We start from the raw sequence: 20,967 nt of genomic DNA, 5'->3' as shown, positions 1-20,967 counted from the left end.
TGCAGTGATTTTTGTTTTTGTTCTTGTTTTTCAAATACTTGGATCAAATTTTTGAATCAGTGAAGAGTAGGTGGAGATTCTGATAATGTTTTGGAAATGCTTCATATATATAAAGATTTACGAATTCTTTTTTGAGTACCTAAAATGGGCATTGTGGGACTATAAGATGAATTAGAATATTCTCCGTGAAGAACTTTCTGTTGGTGAAGGAAACAAACATCTGAAGAACTAACCTAATGCAGAATCAAATAATTGCTACATATAAATAGAGATCACATTCCATGGGAAAGCAAAGACAGGCAAGTTAGATGTGCCTCTGAGAATCAAGGTAGGTGGCAAGGTTCAGTGCCCTGTGAGGATACCGTAAGGGATTGAACCCTGACACAGAGGCCTGAAAATGTACAGCCTTCAGAAAAGGACAGTCTGAACAGCCATTCAGAAAATGAAGCACAGTAGGAGGGAGAGAGGAGGCCCTAATCAAATTTAAGATGGTTTTGAACACCATTTTAAGAAGTTTGGACTCTTAGTCAAACTAAGGTTTCCATTCCATTTTCTGACAGATTTGGTTATTAATTCAGGTTTAAGCATCACACACTACGTATTTTTTTCTTTGACAAAAATTCTCGTTTTCTAATCATGAGGACTAGAATGTAGCTCCAAGTTAACCATAACTCTTTATGCTCTTTTAGTGTTATAATAAAATTGAAGGGAGATACTACCTGGGGAAAGAATATATCCTTTATCAGATAAACAATAAGTAACTTTTATATTATTTATTATTCATTATCATTTGGACCTATGAGTTCTTGCATGTCATTTTATAGTTACTTAAAATAGTCCAAGCATGGTGGATTACATCTGTAATTCTATCAGTTTGGGAGGCCAAAGTGGGAGGATTACTTTAGCCTGGGCAACATAGCAAGACCCTGTGTCTCCAAAACTTTAAAAAGTTAGCTAGGCATTGTTGCATATGTCTGTAGCCACAGCCACTCAGGAAGCTAAAGTGGGAGGATTGCTTGAGCCAGGGAGATCAAGGCTGCAGTGAGCCATGATTGCACCACTGCAGTCCAGCCTGGGTGAGGAAGAAAGACCCTATTAAAAAAAAAAAAAAAAGATCCCTGGACCATTAAGTGATAATGACCTCACAGTCTACAGCCTAGTTTTGAATTAAGCACTCCTATTCAAGCATCACCTAATACTCCAGTTACTCTTGTAAAATAAGGCATCCCAGAATTAGTGATGTAAAACAACAACCAAGTTATTTTGCTCATGGATTCTATCAGATGAGTATTGCAGGGATGGTTTATATCTATTCCACAGTGCCTGGGGCATCAGGTGGGAAAAGCTGAACGTTCAAGAATCAAAATAATCTTTGGGCTTTGCCATTCACATATCTGGTGCCTGGTGTGGGATGACTGAAGCTTCTCCATGTGACTTAACTTTCTTATGTTATAGAGGCTGGGTTCCCAGAGAAAGCATCATTAAAGGAGGGGCCTAAAAATGGGTAGAACAGGGTGGAAGCTGCATGGCCTTTTGGGATCTTGCCTCAGAAGCTACATCGCGTGTCTTTTATTATGCTTTATTGATCAAATCAGTCACAAGTCCATTCTGTCTAGTCAAGGAGTGTCAAATAATTCTAAAGCCACGTTTAAAACTGCCACACCTAGTGTCTCAATCCTAACTGTGACTGTTCACCATTTGAAGTTTTTTTTCTCTTAGACTAGGTATTGCTAATGCAGGCTCTTATTATATTCACTATTATATCGCTAGGGCATAGTATAGCATAAAGCACAGGTTCAAAAGTATTGATTGAAAGAATAAACGGATTATTTCCCAAATGCATCTTGCTCACATTTTTTCTTCTTCCAGTTTTCATATAGATCTGGAAGTGATTAAAAACAAGAAAGTTTATTGATACCTTTTTCACCATATTTGCTACTTATGTTATTTTGCTACTTGTTAATATTAACTGTACATAGGCAATGCACTAGTCACTGTGTTAGATGCCTGGCAAACATGGTTTCATTGAGTCCTTGCAATGAAAAGTAATTAATAAAAAGTTAAGTAACTTGCCTGAGGCACAGTTCTTGTTTGAATTCTTCCTATACTACACTAAATTATAACAGCTCTCTTTTTTTTCTGAGTATTTATATGTGAGAATACTTTTTCTGAGTACTTATATGTGAGAATATTTGTACTCTGCAATGTTGATGACTCTTATTCTGACCACATATAGAAACAAATGAGTGTACATAAAGGGAAGAAAAAGCGGAAAGAAGGGAAAGGAAAAGAAAAGAAAGGGGAAAAAAAGGAAAGGAAGGAAAGGAAAGCAAAGGAAAGGAAAGAAGATAAACAAAGAGGAAAGAAGGAAAGAAAGGAGAAAGGAAGCAAAGAAAGGAGGAGATAGAGAAAGGAAGAAGAAAGAGATAAAGAAGAAAGAGAAGAGAAAGAGAAGAAAGAAAGAGAAGGAAGGAAGGAGGGAGGAGCAATTGAGAAGAAAAGAGAAAAGAAGACAGAGAGATGGAAGGTAAGAACTTTTTAATAATCACAAAGCAAGCTGTGTGTCAATATCACCTAATTAAGTCATTTACGGTGGACAGTGTATGAAGTAGGCTTTGCTTTCTGGATTAAATTCTAAAAGAAATGCCATAAAAATACAATATAACAGAGCAAATGTCATATTGCTCTCTGTTTCTAAAATACTCTGTCTTTCTAAAAACAGATTTTTGTTTTAAAAGTTTTAGTTGCATATTTCCTTTAATGCTGTCAGAAGTCCTTACGACTCCCAGTCATCTGGGTATCAGATTAACATTCAGAGTTTATGTTCCTTGATTATATATCTAATGAGATTACAAAATTCAAAAACACATAGATAAATTTAAAGTTGAAAATACTCAGAATTCAAGACTTCAAGTGTTATAGAGCATAAAAAGGGAAAATTTGGCAGACACTATAGGCAATAAAAGGTAAACTGATCCCAAAGCATACTATAGAGACATTGTCATTCTGCTAAAATTAAATTAAGCTCTCTTTTTAAAAAAAAACTATAATCTGTAAACAAACTAATTAAAATGATCACATCAGAGAGCTAGAGAAGAACTTAGCATTTCCCTTAATAACTTCTCATTATATAGAATTACAGATTTTACATGATATTCTCCTGGTTGAGCAGAAGACAGGGATACCAAATTGTTTTTTCTCAGTAAATAAGGAAAATAAAACAATTACTGCTTATTGCCACTAAGAATACCCAGACAGAAAACTTTATCAGAACTAGAAAAAAAAATGTATAATGTCACAATTCAAAATTTACAATTTTGACTAACAAAAATGTTCACTATAAAATTTGACATTCTTTGTTTGGAATATAATTGACTGTGATCCCTAACTCTGTAATATTTTAATAAGATTATTACCTAGAACAACATCTCTCTGAAAATTTTCTCAATATATCCCACTAAATAACAAATTTGGCCTGATAAATTTATTTTATATGTACATGTATATATATATGTATATATATTTTAAATCTTGCCTTGCCTTTATTATTATCGCTGCATTTCTCCTTCTACCCTACAATTCTCTCAGTTATTTAGATTTGTTCTAAACTCTTGGCATTTTATGATATGCAGAATTGGCTATGGAATACAAAACATCTTTGAATGGATCCACGTACAACCAACATCTTAGTAACAGTGATATTGCTCTGTTGTGTACTTCTCCTTCTCTACGTACAGCATCAATAAAATAGACAATTCTATTTATATCACGAAGAGGGAAAGTGAAGACATATTGTATTCCAAGATAACAAGAAATAGGCAGCTGGTAGTGGTGGCTCAGGCCTGTAATCCCAGTACTTTGGGAGGCTTAGGCAGGGAGGTCGCTTTGAGCCCAGGGGTTCGAGAGTAGCCTGGCCAACATGGCGAAACCCTGTCTCTACTAAAAATACAAAAAATTTAGCCAGGCGTGGTGGTGCACAACTATACTCCCAGCAACTTGGGAGAATGAAGCATGATAATCATTTGAACCCAGGAGGTGGAAGGTTGCAGTGAGCTGAGATCATACCACTGCACTCCAGTCTGGGTGGCAGAGTAAGACCATGTCTCAAAAACAAAAACAACAAGTAGGAGCTTTCACTTGTATCTGTTTAAATAATATATGCAAATTCAGAAATTATAGCATTTATTAATCTATTCAAAAGAATAAAGAGAAAAGAAATGCTAGCTATAGTACTTTGGACTTCAAATATCTCTCTGTTCCCTTAGATTCTCTGTAAAGCCTCCCATTATACTTGGTAATTAACTAATAAATACAATACTGGAAAGGATTTTTACATTCTAACAAAATGCCTCTGTGATATTGCAATTTTTTAAAAAATCACTTATTTGGCTTATTTCAGCAAGTTTATTTTGAAATGCTAGGAACCTCTGGGGAAAACGCTCCTTGACATTAACGATATTAACAGACGAACCCAATCTAAGAACTCAGATTATGTCTGGAAGTGATTAAAAAAAAGAAATTTCCTGATACCTTTTACATCATAATTGCTACTTAGTGAACAAATTATAAGAAAAATTAGATTCATCTATTATCTTTTAAAGGAAATTAAAAATGAGTTTACATTATATGCAGGTAATGTACATGCATATTTTTCTTTGCTTTCAATTTTCTTAGCTTTATTTTTTATATTAATTCTCTTAAGACCTTTTGGTTTGTAAGTCTGGAAACTTCAGCCACCCAGAAAAAAAGGGAGGTTGGGAAATAATGAAAAAAATGTGCCGAAAGAATTCACATAAAAGTTTTGGAGATTTGAAAATGGGAACAACAGACACTTAAAAAGTTATTGAACCAGGAAAAAAAAAAATTCCTTCCTGGCAGGTACTTTTATAACAATATACTGATAACTGTTGGATAAAAATAAAGGCATCCAGACATTATTACAGAACTCTTCTACATGAAATCCAGCTTCTTATTCAAAGGTAAAAACAGAGCCTGATCCATATTTTTTTTCTTTGTAGTTTGAACGTTAGAAAAAAAATCAATTGTAAGAGAAAAATAAAGTCTTAAAATAAATTTAGTTTATTTAGTTCAAGTATCTACTTAGTAAGTTCTTCCCATTTATTACACTATACTATATTATAATATATCTGGGTTTTAACATGTAGTTTCAAAATAACTTCTGTTAATATAAATGCCATTGTTGTCTCTTAACATAGTTTGTTTTTTTCTTTTCAAAACAGATACAAAGCAGTGGCAAAAAGTAAAAATGGTAAAAGTCATAAAAGTCTCTTCCAGCAGAACTAATTCAAGTATTTAAGTAGTTTCTGAATATTAGCATTACAAGAAGTTTCAAATTAAATGCTCAGATTCTGGGCATTGGACTGATGATTATTTAAGGAAGAGGATAATTTCTTGTTTAAATTCTTCCTTTTTTTATATTTTAATCCACATTTTTAATAGCTCATCTCTCATGAATTCAAGATGTTGCCTGGTAGTGTTCGAACCAAGTCTGTCTGCCTTTAAATCTCACGCATTAATAAAATCAACCAAGCAAACCTGGAGGCTTTTTATACTTTTCCCATTATTCATTTAGTCAAAATTTATCATAAAAGTTATTTAGAAAAAAAGTTAGAAATCAAAACCAAAGAGATAAAGTGGAGCCAAAATATAAAAATAAAAACATACGTAGGACTTTAGACTCTATGCACTGACTAATAAGAAGTCATGAAAGTCTCTCAAACTGAAAAGTAAGAGAACAAAATGCTATGCAGATGTTGGTCTTGCTGCTGTTTTAACATCCTTTTCCTTCTTCAGTTTGAACCCAACTATAGAGCAGGCAATGGGTCTACAGATAAGGTTCTACATTATTGGATACCTATAAAACATTGATAATTTAGCCAAAACATAAAATCATTTTTTAGTGGATAGAACTATCTTGTTTTTACATTCTGTATAAATTCTCAGATATGTCATTTTTAACATAATTACAAGACACTGCCAAAATCAAATAAACTTTCAGCTGACAAAGATTGCTGAGGAAAAAAAAAAAAGAAACCCAGATGTCTTCTGGACATTTTGTGCCTACCTTAGTACCCACTCATTATCTGTCATATTATGTAATTTTCTTATCCAGGGGATATTAAAGAGTGTGAGGAATGACAGTAGTCTGGGCTTTAAAAAAACAAGTTTATAAGAATTTCCACAAGTTTATAAGAATTTCCATAGCAGAACATTCTGCTATGAATTTTGTTTTCTTTTTCCTAATTATTGGCATCGGTCTAAATTAATACTAATTCGACTCCAAAGATAAAGAGACTTCACTCAATCACGTAAACGAGAAAATGCAGAATATTCTTTTTCATTTTTCTCGCCATTAAGATTTGTTGATTCTTAATCAAAATTTTCAAATCTGAGCATCACTCTCTGAAGATTCCTAATATTTCCTCTGCCACTGCTGTAGTGAGCCATCATTTTGCTCATGAGGACTATTGCAATATTTTTCCAGTGATCCTTCATTTGTATTCAGTCATTCCAGCTAGTAGTAATCAATACTCTACATTGCTTTATAACAGGTATGCTCTTATGATTCTTGTGTTTCAAAATTCTCAATAAAATTGGAATGTCAATTGAACACAGGCTCTCTTATTTAGCAAGCTATTCTAAGGTCTTCACAATCTCAGTCCATCTACAAATAATTCCACCATTTCTCACACTATAAGAAATGCTTTTCCCCTTCAACTTAATTCATTACTTTTATGAAAACACTTCACATTGTTCTGTCATATATTTTTCATTTATTTCTGCAGCAATGATGACTTTGTCATAGATTGGCAACACTGTATGGCAATGACAAGTATTTGGGAATTACTAGATTAGCCTACGCATCATTTTTTGAAAACACACTGATTGACAATATTATGACTCACTAACTTATATTAATAAGAATGGATGACAGTTCAGGCAACTGTCAGTCAAGCTCCTGGCAGGAATCAAGAGCACATTCAGCAGGGATTTCGAAGACAATTTAATAGAGTATATTTATGGAAGTATGGGTAGGGTTAAGGGAATCAAAAAGGTGTGTTAAGGCAGCCAGGAATTAACAACATCAGGAGGCCCCTAAGGTTGCAAGGAGTAATATGTGTTATCTCAATGTGGGGGGTGTTTTACAGGACTTCTAGAAGAACGAACTGGAATCCTGGTACCTTAGCAGAGACTAGGAAAATAAAAACCTTTCATCTCTCTCCTCCAGTCCTCCTGATTGCTTGCTAATGTCTCCCTTTAGTCAATTCAAAAGAAAGCCGCCGGAGGGCAAGGGAACAAGGCTGAAAATGGTCAGTAAAGATCAGTTCACTCCTCTACTCAGAGGAAAGGGAGAAAGGGAAGAAACAGACAAAGCTAAGAGGGAAGAACAAATAAGGATTAACTAGCTAACTTACTTTCTCCCAGTCCTATTTACACAAATTTAGGACAGTAATTTGAATCACAATGCCCTTTCTTTTGCCCCTTTTCTTAGCTAACTGTGTTAGAATGCCTGTGTTAGAGCAGTACTTTCCAACCTTTTTCAGACTGAAGCACGGGTAGTCAACCAAAGAGCATTTAAGAGGCATATATACATACATGGTGAAAACATTTCTTTTGCACTTGCTTTGTATGATAATATGAATACAGGTGATTAAATATTCAATTTACATAAAATCCCCAGCATTTAAATTCTCAAGTTTTTAAGAGAGAAATTAAGCTTGCTTCGTGAATGCAATTTTTTTATATTGATTTTTATTTTTGAAATGGTCAGTAGCAATTCCTGATCAAGACTTTTAAGCAAGGTCTCTTTATATTCATGAGACTCTCCATTGATTTGATATGTTGTTGATAAAATAGGTAAAATTGTTTTGTGAATGTCTATAAAGCCATTCAAAGTTTATAAGAAATGAAATTATATTTAAATAAAAGCTCTTCTTTTCTAACCTTATGAAGGCAATAAAATTTTAAGCATTACATAATGATGCAAATAAATTTAAAATTCAAGCAAATTTTTAAATATCACATATTTCAAAATGTTGGCGAAGCTCTAATTTGTAGAATATACATGCATTGTTACAGCAGTCTTTCTGCTGCTGGCTTTAAAGCCACTTAAAATCACACCCACTGCAACTAAAAAGATGTATCTCAAATTTGTGAAAACAGATTTGTGGACATCATTCAGATCTGTGCCAGTAAGGAGGCCCCATCTTTTACTTCCTCCTCCACTACCTTCCTCTGAATTCACTAGGCTCTGTTATGTCCTTCTTGGACATCTGAAATTTTTCCACTAACTTCATGGGCCCTTTGTCTGTGATGGATTACAATGTATGCCCATTCCAGCTAATGCATAGATGTCCAGGTGGTAATCAATATCTAAAGAAGGACCACAGGATGAATTATCAGATCTCTTTTTGTCTCAGTAATGACACCCACTTCCCAGACCTCAATCATATGCCCCAAAGGCAAAAGAGATCAATATGTCAGGCATACATTTGTAACCCTTTCTGCTGTACACTGAGTAGAATATGCTTAGGACCCACAGCAATTTTTGTCTACTTACAGTCTATTATGGCCTACTGAAAATAATTCTAATGGTAGGAAAGGTAAACCTAGTGTGTTTTCCCCATGAAAATATAAATTTAATATTTTAAAATATGTCGTATGGGAATAAATATCAGGGAATAGTTATAATATCATAGGATGCAAGACTGAAAACCGAATCATCAGATTTTACATGCATAAAGTCTTCTATCCATTACAATTCATTTGACGATTTTCCTCTTTTGTAGGGGAAACCAATGAAATGAAGAAATTGTGATTTTACAAGTAAATACCACTAAGATCTATTTTTCAGTCCATTTTCCACTGCTATAACAGAATACCACAAATTAGTAATTTAGAAAGAAAGATTTGGTCCTGGAGCCTGGGAAGTCCAAGGTGAGGGACTTCTTGCTGCTTCAAAACATGGCAGAAGGCAACACATGGTGAAACAGGGAAAAAGAGAGAGGAAATAGATCTATACTTACTTTTATCTGAAATCTACTCCTGTGCTAACTAACCATTTACTTGATATCATATGAGTACAAATCCCTCATGACTCAATCACCTGCTAACAGCCTTACCTTCCCATACTATTATATTGGCAATTAAATTTCACATGAGTTTTGGAGAGGACATTGAAACTATAGCAATATCAATCCCTTTTTTCCAGAAGGTAGTTTGCAATACCACAAAAATGGCAAACATAGGTGAAGAGTTTCTATTAGAAATCTCTGTAAAAACATTGTTCCAGCTTGTTCTATATAGCTGCTACAAAGCATATAGAAAGGCCTACCCTTATCCCTGACTTGACTGAGGTAGTCAAGTTGGGATTGGTATAATCATTACCCATAATATCTGCCCTCAGAGTGATTGCCAATAGGTCAAATCTTTCCCAAAAAGCAGATTTCTGGATGAGAAAAAAGCCCTCTATGACTGCCTTGTCTGAAGATGTGGAGTCCAATTCTACTTGTTCATATAAAGAAATTCTGTTTCATCAAGTATAGGGCTATAATGAGTGTGCATGTCCTTGACTATAATATTGTTCAGAGTAAAAAAAGAATCAGAGTAACTTGTTTTCATTGGTCCATCATTGCATAATGCCCTATAATTTCTTCACTTCTTAAAATAATAACAGGGTGTGGTGGCTCATGCTTTTAATCCCAGCACTTTGAGAGGCGAGTTGGGGAGGATCATTTGAGGTCAGGAGTTCAAGATCAGCCTGGCCAATGTGGTAAAACCCTGTCTCCACTAAAAATACAAAAATTAGCCGGCTGTGGTGGAAGGTTCCTGTAATCCCAGCTACTTGAGAGGCTGAGGCAGGAGAATCACTTGAAGCCGGAAGGGGGAGGCTGCAGTGAGCCGAGATAGTGCCACTGCACTCCAGCCAGGGCAACAGAGTGAGACTTTGTTTCAAACAATAATAATAATAATAATAATAATAATAATAATAATTAGATCTAATATAGAAAATGAAATCAACTCAAGTTTTCAAGTCTTAATACACTATTGGACAAGATTTTATTAGAAACCTCTCAGGACCAAGAGTACATGCTGCAGCAGCAAGTTGTGTCTTTGATGATAACATTTCCTCCACTGTAGCCCATGAAGATGTTAGTGGTTGCCCTTTTATATTTGGGAGTGGTGGAATAGGAAGAAGACATGGGAAGATGTACACTTTGGAAGCTTATATAATATTAATAACAACAGTAATAGCCAGTGATGTTCACTAAGTATTTGTACCACACAGTATTCCAAAGGGCTTGTATTAGTTGGGTACATCTAGATGAAAGCAAAAGAAAGTAAAACTGAAACTGGCAAAACAACAACAACAACAACAAAAGATTGGTAATATATATAAGGTTATATAATTCCAAACACGTTTTCTTTGAGGTCTGTCTTAATCCAGTTTTTCTTTGTGATTCTGAGATTTTCTTGGTTTGGGGAAGGAGATATCTGTGGAATATTTGGGCTTCAAAATTTGTAAATTTTCTTACCCCATTTAATCCTTATTAGGGCCCATGAGATAGGTTGTTTGTGAAAGCATCTTTTCCTGATCCTTAGTTGTTTATGTTTCCTAAATCCCATGGTTTGAACGACATCTTAATTTAATACAACCTCCTGTTTTTCCAGAATGGTGGATTTGTGGCATTGATAGCATGTCTTTCCCACTTCGAAAGATAAAATACTGTGTTGAGATTCATGCTGGAACTTTTCTCCAAGAAGCAACACAGGAATTTAACAGGAAAACTGAAAAAACAAAACAAAACAAAACCATAGACAAAAAAAAAAAAAAAAAAAAAAAAAAAAAAAAGAAGCTATGGGCAGCAGCCTACACCCTAAGCCAGGTGGAAAACTGGCTGGGATTGGTATAATCAATACCCATAATATTTGCCCTCAGAGTGACTGCCAATAGGTCAAAACATTTCCATGATATATCCATAGGCCAGGTGGAAAACTGTGAGTCCTCAGAGTGTGAGTGGGGAGAGACTGCCTCCATGATATATATTCTCATTGGGAAACCTGGCAATCCAGGCCACAGAGAAAGGCCTTAACCCTATCTGCCACTGGAGCTGATTTAGTGAGTGGTGAGGAGTATATGAGAAAGAGCAGCAGCAGAACATGCTTTACATGCACTCCCAGACTCTGGCGGGGAAAGAGGAAAGCCATCCCAAATCCTACCTCACAGGGGATCTCATAGGAGTCAACCAGCTAACTCAGGCAGTAGTCACAGGTTGAAAGAAGCTCCCAATGGAGATTCACAGTATAATCTTGAACAGGGATGCACTACTTTGGTGAGAACTGAGACAAGTGGGAAGTGCTATAGCCACAGGTACAGGGCCTTGGCACCTCCAGCTTTGCAGGTAGATAGGGAGGGGTGTGGCCTGAAAGCCACAGTTCCCATATTGGTGGGGAAGGCTTATGGCCTGGGGCAGTTTTGAGTGCTGAGAACAGACTATCTGGAACTCAGCTAGCTGCTGCAGTTGGAACACTTGCAAATGAGATGTGCCTTGACAAGTGGATTCTTCTGCAGGACAAAGGCAGCTATGCTCCTCCCATGAACATTCCCTCAGAGGCTACAGAACTGCCCTTTGATCTCCACTGAAGCTGCTGCTTGCGCTGGCATGTGGGAGGCCAGAGTGTGGGACCTGACTGAACCAGCCACCACCTGGCTTTATACCTCCATCTACCCTAGTATCTTAACACAAAGGGCAGGGACTTTGGGAAGTTCCATGACCCTGCCCTTTGCCTGAGACACCAGAGTACCTACCTTGGGTAACATAAGAGAAGCACAAATCCCATCACTATCACTGCAGCTGACACTCTTGCAAGCACTACCTCCTTGCTGGAGGATAACTGACACAGTCCATAACAGCAACTGCTGGCACAAAAACACAGCTCCCCTGAGGAAGAAAATTTTTGGATGACCTCAGTTAGCACCACTGCCTCCATCACTCTGGCTAACCAGGAGGTCTTGAGTCTATCTATGTGACCAGTATATTACTACTACAGCTGGCATTTGAGAATACCGACACATTGAGGCTATTTAAAACCAAGGAAATCTCACAGAATCTACATCACTCCCCTGCCACCCCCATCAGGGCTTCTGCTGGTACCCACTACTGGGAGATTAGAGGACAGGTCCTATCATGGATCCCTTCCAGACATTCCCTCGCACCATCTTGGAGAATGGCAGCCCCACTGGGTGGCTAGAGCCAGAAGAGGACAGCAGGATTCACAGTAGTTTGGCCCTCGGAAATCCCTACACCTAGGGGAAGTAGGACTATACCACATCAAGGGAGCCTCCTGCGAGATCAAAGAATCCAGACTGCAGACCTTGAGTCCCAGAACTGACTGTGGGAAGCTTCTTTCAGCAAAGGCACAGGTGCAGTGTAGGGCTCAGTAGAGAAAGAAAGTTTGTGGCTTTGTCCAAGTCAGGTAGCCCTAGTGCTCATGAAGGATATTGTAATATTTGGACACTTCACCAAATAAGAGAAAAAATAAAAATAAAATAATAAAAATAAAATCTGCTGAAATTTGGCCTTTTTCTTTCCCAATTTACTGTATTCCAGGAATTTGGGGATCATAACCAAGAGGTGGGAGATTGGTCTTGGTATTCGTGGCAAACAGTACACACATTTGTATTCTCACGTATTTTACCTTATATTACTTCTCTCACTTGGATTTTCTTCTATCCCATGATTGTTCAAACACTTTGAGGCCTAAATCAAGTATGAGTCCTCTGTAAAGTCTTCCCAGAACTCTCCTGTCAGTTTATATCTAGTCTCTCATAGCAACATTCTTAAAATTTTCAAAATATATAAAATCTGCTTTGCATTCTAATTAAGTTTTTGTGTTCCTCCTCACCCTGCCTCAAGGATATAGGTTAAAATCCTAGGCTTTTCTTTCTTCTAGAGGGGGAAACTTCATAGACATTTTATTTAATAAAAGTAGACTAATGTGAAATATGTAGGAGTTTATACATTACTATGCCCGAGTAAGAATTTAAAAATCAAGATTTAAATGGATAAGTAGAAAGGTATGAAGCTAAAATTAATCTGCACAATTCTTGCCATACACTGTCATCCCTATTCTGAATCAAAGCTTTTTTTTGGACATTTTCCACTTGCTTATGTAGGTCTGGTTCTTTCAACTCAGGTACCCGCAAAAAATTAAGGGTTCCTGTGGCCTTGAAAACGCCTCTCAACAACTCAGCTTTGAGCTTTCAACAGAAAAGTCAGTTTCTTTTTTCTTTCTTTCTTTCTTTTTTTTTTTTGAGACAGAGTCTTTATCAGGCTGGAGTACAGTGGCCTGATCTCAGCTCATTGTAACCTCCGCCTCCTGGATTCAAGCTATTTTCCTGTCTTAGCCTCCTGAGTAGCTAGGATCACAGGTGTGTACCACCACACCACCACACCACCACACCACCACCACACCCAGCTAATATAGATTTTTTTTTTTTTTTTAATAGAGACAGGGTTTTGCCATGTTGGTCAGGCTGGTCTTGAACTTCTGACCTCAGGTGATCCACCTGCCTTGGCCTCCCAAAGTGCTGGGATTACAGGTAAGAACCACTGTCCCCAGCCTGAAAAGTCAGTTTCTTAAAGAGGCCTTCCTATTACCTAAGACTTGGTAACCATTCTCCATTTTATCCTCCTATCACATTTGAGGTTATTCATATAATGTCTCTCTTAAATGGTACAAGATGAACTTCTCCGTTCAGGCTAGGACTGTGTTTATTTTACTAGTAAATCTGTAGCACCTCATACTACGTATTGTAATAGGTGTTCAATATAAGAATAAATGAATCAGTGATGCCTGCACATTTGCTAAACACAAGCTGTACATTTGGTTCTAAGTTTCTAGTAGCCAAGACAAAGAATTTTAAGATTCATGGTATCCTTAGGATGAAATAACATAATGATTTCAGGACCAAATAAGAGTTTGAGATAACTAACAAAAATCAAATAATAGCTAGGTGTGGTGGCTCATGCCTGTAATCCCAGCACTTTGGGAGGCCGAAGTGGGCAGATCACTTGGAGTCAGGAGTTCAAGACCAGCCTGGGCAACATGGTGAAACTCTGTCTCTACTAAAAATTCAAAAATTGGCCGTGTGTGGTGGGCATGAGGCTGTAGTTCCAGCTACTCAGGAAGCTGAGGCAGGAGAAGTGCTTGAATCCAGGAAGCTGAGGTTTCAGTGAACCGAGATTGCGCCACAGCACCCCAGCCTGGGTGACAGAATGAGACTCCGTCTCAAAAAAAATAAATAAATGAATAAATCTGAATTAACATCATGTACACGACTGCTTTATTTTCTAAAATGTGTAGGAACGCTTATTTTAATAAGTGAAAAATGACTTTCCCTCTTTTAAATTTGTTTCTCTTCCCCTTTTTGTTAAAGTACAAAACACTGTTCCCTCACTTTTTTGAATACTTCTGGCTGTGTCTTTAGGACTGGAAAGAAATTCAGCTCAAATGAGTTACTGTATTACCAACTTTAGTAAGAATCGTTGTGCATTTTGTACACAATGTAACTCCTAGGAGTTGACAAATATTTGTTAAATGCGTCAATGAGTGACATAGGGCTTTCTCCTCCCTACTCTCATAGTTTTTATTTAATCAAATATTTATTATTGTTCGATGCTCTTAAATGCCCTTTCCTTCAACTGATTGTGTGACAGAAGAGTCAAGCTATTTTGTCCTAAAAATTACAAAAACAAAATGTACAATTGCGAAGTAAAATTTTGTTCCTTTGTAAATTTTAATAAATTATTGATGTTGAAGTTTATTTTTTGTTTCAAATAATCTAGGGTTCGGTTCTAATAATGGAAGGACAAAGTGAAAGCCCAGAGGTCAGCATAGTGCCTGGCATTAATAGGATGTCAGTACATTTTTAGTACATTTTTTTCTCAAATTGATCTTAAAATTTCATTTAAGAGAGTTTCCTCACGTCACAGTATGTCTCTGGCGTTACTTTTGAAAAACCTCAACACAGATTCTACTTTTAGGCAAAGTTAGAAAATTTCTACTTAAGGATATTTCCAAAGCGAAAGAAGACGGAGTCTCAAGCACGGAGACGTTCATGACTGGCATCATCTCGCATATGGTTCCGGGAATTCTCGCTAGGATATCCTACATCTGCTCTCCCTTCACCAAGAACCTCTTTGTGTAACGAAAGTAAAAGTCTCAGGACTTTTAAGTTGCCCAGAGTCAAGAAATCCGGAAAAAGCCGCTGTGAGATTGACATGCATTTCGACCAATAGCGTTGCAGAAAGGCGTATCATTTCACAGATGTCCCAATCAGTACGCAGAGAGTCTCGGTCTCCAAGTTGAAAGCGGAAGTAAGGCCTTTCCGCACCTCATGGAATCCCTACTGCAGCACCTGGATCGCTTTTCCGAGCTTCTGGCGGTCTCCTGCACTACCCACGTCAGCACTTGGGACCCAGCCACTGTGCGCCGGGCCCTGCAGTGGGCGCGCTACCTGCGCCACATCCACCGGCGCTTTGGTCGGCATGGCCGCATTCGCACGGCTCTGGAGCGGCGGCTGCACAACCAGTGGCGGCAAGAGGGTGGCTTTGGGCGGGGTCCAGTTCCGGGATTGGCGAACTTCCAGGCCCTCGGTCGCTGTGATGTCCTGCTCTCTCTGCGCCTGCTGGAGAACCGGGCCCTCGGGGATGCCGCTCGTCACCACCTGCTGCAACAGCTCTTTCCGGGCCCGGGCGTCCCGGACGCCAGTGAGGAGACGCTCCAAGAGAGCCTGGCCAGCCTTGCCCGCCGCCGGTCCGCGGTGCACTTGCTGCGTTTAAACGGCTATAGAGAGAACCCGAATCTCCAGGAGGACTCTCTGATGAAGACCCAGGCAGAGCTGCTGCTGGAGCGTCTGCAGGATGTGGGGAAGGCCGAAGCGGAGGGTCCCACCAGGTTTCTAAGCAGCCTGTGGGAATGCTTGCCTAAGAACAACTTCCTAAAAGTGATAGCGGTGGCGCTGTTGCAGCCGCCTTTGTCTCCCCGGCCCCAAGAAGAATTGGAACCCGGCATCCACAAAACTCATGGAGAGGGGAGTCAAGCGCTAGTCCACTGGCTTCTGGGGAATTCGGAAGTCTTTGCTGCCTTTTGTCGCGCCCTCCCAGCCGGACTTTTGACTTTAGTAACTAGCCGTCACCCAGCACTGTCTCCTGTCTACCTGGGTCTGCTAACAGACTGGGGTCAGCGTTTGCACTATGACCTTCAGAAAGGCATTTGGGTTGGAACTGAGTCCCAAGATGTGCCCTGGGAGGAGCTGCACGATAGGTTTCAAAGCCTCTGTCAGGCCCCTCCACCTCTGAAAGATGAAGTTCTAACTTCCCTGGAGACCTGTAAAGCGCAGGATGGAGATTTCGAAGTACCTGGTCTTAGCATCTGGACAGACCTCTTATTAGCTCTAAGGAGTGGTGCATTTAGGAAAAGACAAATTTTGGGTTTCAGCCCAGACCTCAGTTCTGTATAGACAATGCTCAGTTATTACTTGAATATATAGTTTACAAAATGAAAATTACAATGTTCTCTGGTATATGTGCCTTCCTGTGTCCAAACTATAATTATTTTAGATGCTAATTTTGAATAGTTTATTAAACAATTATAAGTATGCAAACTAACTGGCATGTAGTGTCATAGATTTTCTGGATAGAAGAAGTGATTGGAAGTACTCCACTTAAAGCCATGGAATTAGCAATAGTTTGCTTTTGAATAGAAGGCCCATTTCTAAGAATGTTGAAATTATATGTACCATTCAAAGTAAAAGAAGCTTTAAAGTGACAAAAACCTTTTTCTTTCAGTATGGTTTATTTTTCTAGGTTTTCTTTCCCTCCTTCAGTAGTGAAGAGTTCTCTTTAGCCATCCAATATGTGGCAGTGTCAGGAATGTTGGTTTGAAAAGCTATTGGCTGATCTGGATCTGGATTTCGCCTTGTTAACCTAGTATTCTAACCACTTAACCAGCCTCAATATGCATTAAAATTGTATTATTCAGAAAGTTTTTTTCCCGTTTTCTGCAAATTCTTACTCTGAAAATGAATCACCACGTAGTATGTCCATTTAAAGCATTGACTCACAGACAAATGTTTAAAGCATAGTAAATAACAAATATATGCCTCTGGATATTAATGCTTGATGGTAAAAGAATCAAACTTTAGAAGATCCAGGTTTTAGTGCCACTTCTGCTGTTAACTAGGTTAATAAATCACAACCTTTGCCACCACAGTTGCCTTATATGTTAAATGAAGTATTTAGACTAAAATAGTAAAATTTTCTTATTTTTCCCTTGGTGGCTGCCCTATGGAAACAGTTTAGGATATTTGTTTTGCATGTAGGAACCTAGTTTTGTTAGTTTACCTGGGTGTTTCACAGCTGACAGTGATTTCCAGTAACCAAACTTAAGGGCAATCTGTTCATTTTTACTAGGGAGATATAACTTTCCAGCAATCAAGATATTTTTGTCCATTTCCAGGTTAGCTAACAGGATTTTTTAGGAAAAAAAAAAAAAAGGGTATTTAGAAAGTTAATTTCTAGTTCCAGAATGGAATAAGAGCAAAAAGAGTTATAATCTTGTAGGATTTCTCATTCTGTGGTATAACCCAGGGGTAAACCATTATTCTAGTACTAAGTATACTTTTCTAGATACTCTTGAGTGAAAACCAGCAAATTCTTTTTCCCTGTGGTCTGATTTATTTTTCTAGTTCTAATCCATGAAGGCCATTGTCATTAACGCAAGAATAAAGACAATTCCTCCTGTCAGTTACATGAAATTCTTTTTTAAATAAACACCCCAGTGAAGAATTCTACCTTAGCAAGTCCTAATATTAGCTTTAGCTTTAGAAAATAACAGTTTGTGAACTTACTTCCCTATATTTTCAGCTGTATCTCACACTGATTTACAATAAAGTTATAAAGATAGACAGTAGACTTAAGAAATAACGTTTTAAAATCCATTTTATACTAACTACTTTTTATTGCCTTATTTTAGTCTCCATATGTTCATTACATACATAATCTTATTTAATATTTACACCAAGACTATATTCTTACGAATATAAGCTAAAAAATTAAGTAAAATACCCAAGGATATTAACAAAAGCGACATGAAAGTAGAAGTCTTATCTGTTACTTATTTTGTTTCCAGGAACCTAGCACAGTGTCCAGCATATGGTAGATATCCCTAGTGTTTGAATAAATGAAACCAGCATTAGAACTTTATATACTTTCTCTTATTTTGAATAATATTAAGGACTTGTAAAGATTAGGAATCAATGCATGTACTGGGAGAGGAAAAAGAGAGAGGAAGACTATATAAATAGGAAAATGTTTGATAACTAACTACAGAATATAAAAATATTTATTTTGTGGTTCTCCCTTTGTCCTGTCAAATGAGGGTGCACAATTGAAATCTCCCACTGTAACATTGTTCCAGGAAATTTTATTAATTTTCATTTTATGTATTTTGAGCAATTTTATGATATGCAAACAAATATAGAATTGTTATGTCATCCAAATTAATTGAATCTTTTATTTGTAGTGACTGCCTTTCTGCTTTAAAGTCTATTTTTGTCTGTTGTCATTGTCATATATTAACACTATATGATTGGACTTTGGCCTGCTGTTCTATTTTGTGCTTTCCACTTCTTTTGATTTCTCTATGTTTCAATTTTCTCTCAGTTGTTTGATTGACGAAATATTTGTTTGCCTTCTTATTTCATAATATTTTCCCTTCTACCAGTTAGGATGTTATATTCTATACCCATGCTTTTATTCTCAAAACTTATATTTAACTTAAAAATATCTAAAATTAGTATCTTAAACTTAGGAAAGGTCCATAGTATCATTAAGAAGGAGGTTTAACCCTGATCTCTTATCTCCAGACTCAAGGAGTTGTCCAGTGTTTTAGTTTAACAATTTTGTTTCCCGTGATTGTACCTCAGATTCCCTTGGAGAAGGTCTCTTGGTGGTAAACTTACTCAATTTTTATTTACAAAGATTGTTCTTCGTTGATGTTGCTGGAAGGTAGTTTTGCTGTGTTCCTGATTTCAGGTTAACATGTTAGAGATATTCACTCTTTTCTGGTTTCCATTGTTTGTCTACTTGTGGTTCTTTTGTAAGCGATTTCTTTTTGGTTTATTTTAAGGTGGTCCCTGTTTCAGTACCTATAGTCACTTCAGAATATCTAATTGTAAATTTCTTTTTTTCTTGCATGTTTTATGTTGTGTTTCATTTAATGTGTGGCTATGTGTTTTTCTTCATTCTGAAAAATTTCCAGTCAATTTCCCCCAATATATTCTTTGCTCTACTTTTTCTAATCATTGCTGTCACTTTGATCAGGCCTGTATTAGATCTTCTCACACTACTCATGTAATCTCTCTGTCCCAGTTTCTATCTCCATATTATTCTATTTTGCTTTAGAAACTGCTGTTATATCCCAAGATCAATTTCCCCATCTTCATTTTAGCCTACTACCAGGTTTTAGCTGAAAATGGCCACTCGGATAGAGAGTACATTTTCCAGTTTCTCCTACGGTTACACATGGCCATGATGCTACATTTTCACTATTTTATAAGCAGAAGTGATATGTACAACTTGTTATTAATTCCCTTGAAATCTGAAATAATTTGCCCTTAATGCTCTGCTTTTCCCTTTTAATGGTCTAAAAAGTTAACTTGCTGCTAGTATGCTGCTACCTTAAATCATATGGCTGAGAATGACTGGGACAATTGCTGTAGACCCAAAGATGAATGGCAAAACAGAGCCCACCTGCCTAGCTTGTCCTGTTAATACAGGAAAGGAACACACCTTTCTTTTATGAACACTGCTTGGGGTGTCTTCTTATGGCATCAACATTGCCTATAACCCTAAGTAGTGTTGGTATAGTCTTGGTAATTCTGTCTGATCTGATGTTTAAGCCATCAATTGAGTTTTAAATTTCAGTGATTTTTTAGAAAGTTTCATTTGGCTTTTTTTCTCCTAAATCTGCCTGTTTACTTTTTAATAATCTCATATGGCATGCTTTTTGTGATTCTATTTTCATTTTTTATCATTGTTATTTTATGGCCTATTAATCATTTCAAAACCTGAAGTATTTAGTAATCTAAACCTATTCTGTTGATTCTCACTCATGACAGTTTGTTTCTTTACATGTTTTGTAATTTCTTTTTGTGAGTTCACATGTGTTTGGTCATAGTCTAAGTAAATCTAGGAGTCTAAATAGAGTATTCATTGCCCAATGAGGGCATTTTAAAATGTTTCTGCTGGAGAAATAGAGAACTCCCCAACCTAGGACTACTTTGGCTTAGTATAAGAGTTTTGGCTTGAGTTTTCCTACCTTATGGCTTACTCAAAGCATACTTTCCAAATCTTATTTGCTTACTACCCAGATCTCCCTGTTTTGGAGAAGCAGAAGGAGTGGCTTGGAAATGTCCTTTATTTTCTGAAATATCAACCAAACATTCAAAGAATGTTATATTGAGGATCTATTTGTTTTGTACCAGTTGGGGCCTGTGGAATATCTAGTCACTGATTTGCTAAAAGTGGAAGCCTTCATTTTCCTTTTAGCCCACACCAAATTAATTTCTGCCATCAACACTCCTCTGAAATATGTCTTGTGAAGCTTCCCAATCACATGCATGATGCTAAATTCAAAGGACACTGTATTAGTTTGTTTTCACAGTGCTATGTAAAACTCCCCAAGACTGAGTAATTTATAAAGAAAAGAGGTTTAATTGACTCACAGTTCCACATGGCTCAGGAGGCCTCAGGAAATTTACAATCATGGCAGAAGGTGAAGGAGAAGCAAGTACCTTTTTTACAAAGGTGTAGCAGGGAGAAAGAGAGAGAGAGAGGAGAGAGAGAGAGAGGGGAAGTGTCACACTTTTAAACTATAAGA

General features: G+C 37.2%; 1 protein-coding gene across 1 annotated transcript; it reads left to right on the top strand.

Annotated features, from left to right (window-relative positions):
• The first annotated feature begins 14,973 nt into the window (after positions 1-14,973).
• FANCF (FA complementation group F) lies at positions 14,974-18,580 on the top strand. The gene has a single exon (XM_032240996.1). It carries the CDS (start codon positions 15,422-15,424, stop codon positions 16,544-16,546), a length of 1,125 nt encoding a protein of 374 aa, XP_032096887.1. The 5' UTR covers positions 14,974-15,421; the 3' UTR covers positions 16,547-18,580.
• Positions 18,581-20,967: the final 2,387 nt, after the last annotated feature.

This window comes from Sapajus apella, unplaced genomic scaffold (assembly GCF_009761245.1).
Source record: "Sapajus apella isolate SASKATOON/1434 unplaced genomic scaffold, GSC_monkey_1.0 scaffold47, whole genome shotgun sequence".
Classification (NCBI taxonomy): Eukaryota; Metazoa; Chordata; class Mammalia; order Primates; family Cebidae; genus Sapajus; species Sapajus apella.
Note: the sequence above shows the minus strand (reverse complement) of the source record. Positions and strands in the feature narration are given on the sequence as shown.

Bases quoted from the DNA above. Each gene is read 5' to 3' on its own strand.
- FANCF (XM_032240996.1), top strand. From the start codon at position 15,422: ATGGAATCCCTACTGCAGCACCTGGATCGCTTTTCCGAGCTTCTGGCG.